The sequence below is a fragment of the Silene latifolia genome, chromosome 8 (assembly GCF_048544455.1).
Source record: "Silene latifolia isolate original U9 population chromosome 8, ASM4854445v1, whole genome shotgun sequence".
NCBI lineage: Eukaryota > Viridiplantae > Streptophyta > Magnoliopsida > Caryophyllales > Caryophyllaceae > Silene > Silene latifolia.
This window is the reverse complement of record NC_133533.1, coordinates 100,787,757-100,795,498: the sequence shown is the minus strand read 5'-3', so window position 1 is coordinate 100,795,498 and position 7,742 is coordinate 100,787,757. Positions and strand designations below refer to the sequence as shown.

At 35.8% G+C, this 7,742-nt stretch overlaps 1 protein-coding gene across 1 annotated transcript; it reads left to right on the top strand.

Moving 5' to 3' along the window:
• The first annotated feature begins 2,174 nt into the window (after nucleotides 1-2,174).
• LOC141595632 (MLP-like protein 31) lies at nucleotides 2,175-3,299 on the top strand. The gene is made up of 2 exons (XM_074415593.1): nucleotides 2,175-2,483; nucleotides 2,806-3,299. Exons 1-2 carry the CDS (start codon nucleotides 2,279-2,281, stop codon nucleotides 3,081-3,083), a joined length of 483 nt encoding a protein of 160 aa, XP_074271694.1. The 5' UTR covers nucleotides 2,175-2,278; the 3' UTR covers nucleotides 3,084-3,299.
• Nucleotides 3,300-7,742: the final 4,443 nt, after the last annotated feature.

Genomic DNA, 7,742 nt, shown 5'->3' with positions numbered 1-7,742 from the left:
GATTCTTCCCCACGTCTTTTCTCTGCTGTTTCCGTCAAAGAGTTTTAAAAAGTGAATTTAAAGGATGATTTGAGCATACTTATGACATAAATTCTTACAAAAATTATAATAGAGAAATAAAACAAGATTAAAGTAGGATTTTACACACTCAGACAATTCATTTTTTTTTCATGTTTTGTGGTTAGGCGGAAAATTCGTTTTCTAAGAAATAACTCATATAAATTTTATTTTTTATTTTAAAGAGGATTGACTTCATATCTTCTCTCTTTATCATGAAGATTGCACATATTTCAAAAACATAAGCCATTCAAACCTATCTGGATTTTTTACGTGCTATCATTGACAATTATTTCTAAACCCTAATTTCATTAATTCAAATTAATTTAATCTCCCTAAGTTGGTACAAAGTATAACATAGTTAATAAAGTAAATAAATTAGAATAATTACTTGATCGACATGAGAATTAGCGCCCATGCTTTAGTAATCAATTGACGGATTTAGTTAACTTTGTGAGGAAGAGAATTAGAGAGTGTTTGATTTTTTATTTTTTTGGGGGGAAGAGCAAGGTATGGAAAAATATTTTTGAAATAATGGTCAAAAATAAAATATTTGTCGTTTTGGGTCGGTTTTGAAAATATTTGTCAAAATGGTGTCCACGTAGGCTCGGGATTTCTAGACCTGAAACACGCCACTACTAATGGCGTGTTTTGTGAAGGAAACACGCCATTAGTAGTGGCGTGTCTTTACAACAATTTTTTTATTCAACTGACTAAACTTTAAAAAAAAAAAAAAAAAAAAAAAAAAAAAAAAAAATTTACACAAGACACGCCATAGGGGATGGCGTGTTTCCCCTCCGAAACCCGCCATTCCCAATGGCGTGTTTGTTTTAGTCCATTTTTTAATGAAGTTTCTTTCCCTACTTATTATAAACACGCCATTTGTAGTGGCGTGTTTTAGGTCCAGAAATCCCGAGCCTACGTGGACACCATTTTGACAAATATTTTCAAAACCGACCCAAAACGACAAATATTTTATTTTTGACCATTATTTCAAAAATGGATTCAAAATAATGGCAAAAAGTCTAGAAAAAGAGTATTGTTTGTCCATGAGAAAGCAACTAAGTAAATCTTCTATTATTGGAAATTTAGAAGCCATAGAATATTGAATGAAAATGTTCACAAATTTATTGTTATATCTCCAATGTGAGTACAAAAGGATTAAAAGTGATGGAGTAATACAAAATTATGGAAGTTGATAAACGTACATGGAGAAAGCAAATAATTACAATGATTTAATACACTGCTTTAGGGTTGCATGGTGCAGTATGGAGATTACAGGTTAAACGTGATATTCATAATGAATGAATTTTTTTTTTGGGTACAAATATTCATAGCGAATGAATTTGCGAACATTTTCATTCAATATTCCATGGCTTCTAAATTTTCAATAATGAATTTGATTAGTAATTTGATCACTCACACTCAATTTATTTCACTTGTTATTTAGTAATTGGCCCTCTCCCATTTCCTTGGTATTTGTGCCAAAACCAAAGGACAACAAATGACCGGGACGAGAGAGTAAACAAAGACTCCCTCCATTTCGGTTATTTGTTTACATTTGGAGGAAATAATTACACATAACCAGGACGGGGAGTAGAAAGGAAAACAAATTTGCTATAAACTAGCTGTCATATGTGATATATGCAAGTGATAATGGTCGAAATAATTTCAATTTCAATGATACATTGAATGTAATTAAAAGATACATAAAAGATATGATGATATATATTGATTTTGTTTTTGATGCAAATGGTATATATTGATTCTAGGCAATATTCTTTACAATATTTACGTCATTTTTTTATTTCAAAGGAGATCAACTTCATATCTTCTCTATTTATTACGAAGATTGAACAAATTTTAAAAACTTAAAACTATACTTTTTTAAAATTAAAACACATACGGATTAATAATTGGATACAAAAAAGTCGTCTACAACGCAATTCAGGTGATTCTTTTACGTGCAACCATTACCCAATTAGCAACAAACAAATAATTCAAATATTCTACATCTATTTTTCTATATTACACACATCGAAGATGAGCCAAATAGTTTACAATATCTTCCAGTTCATCACGGCTATAAAAGGGAGGTCCATTTGGTAGAAAACTTCATCACAACAAAGCTATTTACATTCATTCGATACATATTTTGTGTTACATTATATAGTCATATATTTCTAAATTTTGAGCTTATTATTCTTAGTATTATTAAGCTATGGCAGCATCGGCAGGCCTTTTAAAGCGAAAGTTAGTCGGAGAAGTTGAGATAAGAGAAGGTGCCGGTGATATATTCCATGACTTCCTTGCAAATAAGCCTCACCATCTTCCTAACGTTAACGGAGACCTTGTTCAAGGATGTGAATTGCATGAAGGTGCCTTTGGTACTCCTGGATCAACCATCGAGTGGACCTATACTGTTGGTAATCTCCTAATATTCCGTAATATGTTTTCTATTATGTATGGTGTATGTATTAGCTTTTATATCGTTAAATTCTTTTTATGCCGTTTTTGACAAGGAGTACATTTAAGATCAATTTAACAACTTATGAATAGTTAAGACTGGAATGTTGTGACAATAGGTCACGGGTTCATCATATCCGCCTACCCCCTATATTGTATTTGACATGCTAAGAGGGGTGAGAAATGGCTTAAACAAGTACATTGTATGTTTGTACTGTAATAATTATTGTATCATCATAAATTAACGTGAAATTATTATGATTATATATTTATCACATATAGATGGAAAAAGGAAAACAATAAAGCAAAAACTGGAAGTGGTAGATGAAGAAAACAAGGTGATGAAGTTCAAGTGCATTGAAGGAGAGCTAATGAAGGAGTATAACTATCTTATTGTCACTTTTGAAGCGGTTCCTGTGAGCAACGAAACAAGCAAAGTGATTTGGACATTTGAATATGAGAAGAAGGAGCCTGGTTTGCCAGAGCCAACTGCTGAAATGGATGCCCTTGTTACTTTAGCTAAAGAGATTGATGACCATCACCATGGCATTGGCAACTAGGCTCTCGTTCGAGTCTATATACTACGTACTCCCTCCATTCCAATCATTTATTTCATGTGTGTGCCTTTAAGATTTAATGTGATGGTTTATACCTCGACTGTTTCTGTTTGTGTTATGTGTTATGTGATGCTGTGTACCTCTGACTGTTTCTCAATAATGTAATTGTGTGTGTATTACGGTTCTTTTATGAAGAATGTAAGCAAGTATTATCTGAAGTTATAGTACATCTCTTCATCGTGATCTCCATAGCCTTCTCATAATAGTGATGAAGGGAGTAACGGACTGCTTCACCATCATACTCATTTATACTTGACGTACATATATCTAAAGACGGGTCAAATAACTTCAAAGTGGTGACATTTTTGACCCCACCATCCCACTTATTGCCTGTCATATATGGAATGTGGTATTGTATTTAGCCCGTCTTTAGTTATAGACGGATATGTGCGGTCTATAATGAAATTTTGTGTTATCTAATATAGGAGTTGTGCCATATTATTGAATGTAAACTATACAACTAGATAGTCCAACTACGTACTATACATTCTCTCTTTTATTGTTCAAATTGATTTTTTTTTTTTATTCAGTTTTTTCATTAGACAACGAAAATCTCTTGAACATTACTCTTATGAATTGTTAAGAATATTTATATTCAATTTCCTTCCCTTAAGACGAACATATCCATTTTTAGATAAAACGAGTACCAACACTCTATTTGTGTAGTAGGGTGTAGACGTGACTAATGTTTCGCTAATTTTATGTTTATGATGGATATGCCGATCTCAAACGTAAAGTTATAATTTATGGTATGTCACATTGACAAAGTTTATTGTATTTAACTTTTTATAAATGACCTCACACGGTCACAAGAGAAATTTTCTGGCTCCGATACTACGTGGAGATCACGACAAAGAAATAAATAGCAATTATTTCACATAACACTTTGGGAAAATGCACAAGGTGCCCTTGAGATTTGCTATTTTGCACAAAGTACCCTAAATTTTGATCCAGAAAACTTTAAATGGTCATAACTCGTGCTTTTGAGATCTGCATGTGACGATTTTTTTTTTCAAATTATTCGTCTTTCCGAGAACTGTGATTTGAAAAAAAAAATTCAAACTCGTGACCAAGAGAAATGGTCACTCAAAGTTAAACATCTGCAGTACCTGTCATAACCTGCTCACCATCCCCGAATGGATCACCGTAGGTTTTACAAAACAACAACACGGGGTCAGTACCATTCCATTAAGATAAGACAAACAAACAATGTAACCGGCTGATCATCCTCCGTAGTAACCGACTACACACCGAAGTGTGTAGCCCTGCCAGATTACCCATCGCAACAGCTAATCCACTCCGCCAGTGGGTGACCGCAGCCTGATGGTATCAAGTAATACCACGCAAGTGCACGATTTTATCGTTGTACACTTTAGAGGGTCGATCCCATAAGGAGTAGGTGGACTACTAATCGTTCTAATTCACGAGCTTAGCTAAGTCGAAATAAAATAGAGAGGTTGTAACGAACTAGCACTAAATTACCAAATTAAAAGGCTGCAAACTAGACAAGCAAAGAACAAGCTAAAGGATTAAGAATAGATCAAATAATAGGAAAGACTAGAACTCGGTTCTCCCACGAATATACGTAATTCTACATGCTAATTCTCTCGGCTGATCAAAAGGGGTAGAAAGGTAAGGGGGAGATGGCTCTAATTCGCCTAGAACCTACCTCTTGGGTTCGCAATAGGACACTAGTTATCCCAACTAACCCCCTTCTCGGGTTCGAAAGTCGGTACCCCTAACTCAACACCTAACAACCCCGAAAACATGCATTTTTCCAAGGTAGCCTAGTATTTGGTCAAGGTCATTAAGCCCTCATCATATTCCGAGTCATCCCACTCCTCCTCTCGGAGGTCGATTTCAAACACTAGTCTAGAGGTACCCTCCCTCGGTTCTCCCTTTCGGTCTCAACCTTAGTTGGTGACAAGGTCGAATTCCGGGTATCCAATTCACAACCAAACCAACTCTCGTTGGTGGACAAGGGTCACAAGTCGACACTACCCAAAAATCAAACCTTAAACATGTAATTTCTCTAAACTACCCTCACCAATTTCCCCCAACAAATTAGCCTTAATGAGAATTAATTAGTGAAATTACCCATACCGGGTCAAACCGAGTCCTAGAAGAAGACTACTCACTAATCATGTTTCTAAAGGCAAGATAAACAATAAAGATGGAGTCTTTAAGCATAAACATAGTGGGAGGATGAATTCTACTTCTAAACATGCAACAATCCAACAATAATGATGAAGAAAGATAATTTAAACTAATAATGAGGATGATTAAACTAAAAGACACAATCTTTAACAAAAACAACTCAAAGATCCAATCTTTAACTCAAGTAAATCAAAGACTAAATCTTTGGGTGAAAATAACAAGGATGAACAAAGGAAAGATGAACTAGAGTGAAAACAACAACAATCAAATAAAAAGGAAGTAACTTTAACCACAAGCAAGGTAAATATTCAAAAATAAGGGAAGTATAAACTAAGGAAGTATGAAATTAACAACTAAAGCAAAGAAATAAATATGAGAAAAGGAAATATACCAACAAAGAAGAAAGAAAATAACTTGATTGAATTGATTTCTTCACAAAACTAAGAACAAGGTGAGATCCAATGTTCTTCCCAATTTTCTCTACCTAACCAATTTTTGATCCAAAAACAAGTGTTATCAAAGTTGTTCTTACAAGGTTGCCCATTTTCTATATATATCATGGGCTTAAAAACATCAAAATATAAACAATTCTCAAAAACAGCCCGGTTACTATTCCCAGCCGGTGTATCGATACACCGCCTGCCCCTTAGTTACACCGGCTGGAGGAAAGTTACACCGCCCGCTCACAAAGTTTCACCGGCTGGCCAAAATTACACTGCTTCTGATCACAATGCACAGACTAGGGGAAGGAGATACACCGACAAGACTAAATGAGATACACCGACTACCCTTGAGTTGCACCGCGCCTGATCACAATACACTGGCTAGGGGAAGGAGATACACCGACAAGGCTAATCTTGATCCTTGGCTACCAAATGTTGATCGGTTTTGCATGGGGAAGCGTGCAACACTACAAAAAGCTTAGCAAATAATCCGGTGAGACTTATTTAGGCAAATTAATCATAAACTCGAGTAATTATCAATTAAATGCACACAAAATTAGGACTAAAGCAAGGATTTTTGACAAGAATGAAGGGGCGATAACGTAGTTATCAAATCTCTCTACACTAAACCCTTACTCGTCTTCGAGTAAGCTCAAGTATGATCAAAATGCAATATAAGTCAAAACTCCAATCCTAAAGTGAATGCATAATATAAGCACCACTTAATTATTCTAACTAATAACATCCGAACGAGTATTAGCGCAGTCAACGCCCCTTCAACTCACAATTTGACACTCATGAGGGGAAAGTGCCCTATTGCAAGGCAAGTTGGGTCTTGCTACAAAATTGCGATGCGTCAATCATTAAGGCACATAATCAATCAATAGAATGCATCTAACAGAAATGGCCCACTTTCCTCATCTAAGTGGCCGGATTTTCAAGCAACAAAACATGGTCTTGGTCGGGAGTACCGTCTCAGAAGTTCCAACGGAGGTTACAACCCCCTAAGCATGGCTCAAGCAACCCTAGTGTGACCAATGCTCAAGAAACACATTCAAGAGCGGGGTAAGGGGAAATAGGCAAGTCCGCCGAGAATTACAAAACCGACTCGAGATTCGACCATGAGACCCATGACTAAGGTAACCTAGGCAACGATATCCTCACGGTTTTCACTCGTCACTCAATGAAAGAACAAGGTGATTTTTGTGACAAATAGTAACCAAAATCACTCTCCTAACTCGACTAGCGAAAACGTGCCGCAATCTAATGTGTAAGACCGTCCTATGTCCAATAAAATGCAAACAATGGTACAATGCACACAATATGAAACAAGGGTTGTAATGGGGCTAGGGAGTAGGACAAAACGGGATTGGTGCAAGCACCGTTTGGATATGTGGAGTTCAAATCAAGAATTGCCGACACATCGTAACCCATTTCTTATTGCAACACATGAGACACGTCTATGCCCTAACATAGCATGGATCACCAAAACTATGCAAAAATTGCATAAACCCAACTCAAATTGGAAAAATTCAAAAGTACTCCTCTTATTTCAACAAATGGTAACGTCTACACCCTAACAAAGACTCGGTTTCCCAAGCCATGCAAAAAAAAAGTGTAAACCCGACTCATTTTGGAAAAACATCAATTTCCCCTTTTATTTAGCAACGGCTTTTTCTACCCCGTTCAATGATGAGGAGGGGTGTTGCTTGCCTCTTTCTTTTCTTGACATATATACAACTCAAGTAAGTTTTTTTTTTTTCATGACTTTTTCACTTTTCTATTTTGTTTTTTTTTTCATTTTTTTTTCAAAACCTCTTATTTATATACAATGCCAAATGCATACCAAATTCCGACTCAAGTGGACATGCATGCTATCCACCATCATGACCCAAATCACCTCCTACAACACAACTACAAAACCTACCAATTCTTGATCAAGGAAGGGTGGTTATGGAATGTAGCTATTTTGGTGGGTTTGCCAAATGGAAAGGCTAAGTCT

What these genes read in the sequence shown, in the direction of transcription:
- LOC141595632 (XM_074415593.1), top strand. Translation starts at nt 2,279, where the DNA reads ATGGCAGCATCGGCAGGCCTTTTAAAGCGAAAGTTAGTCGGAGAAGTT. An exon ending in CGAGTGGACCTATACTGTTG is followed by an intron (nt 2,484 to 2,805) that starts GTAATCTCCTAA and finishes TATCACATATAG; the next exon opens with ATGGAAAAAGGAAAACAATA.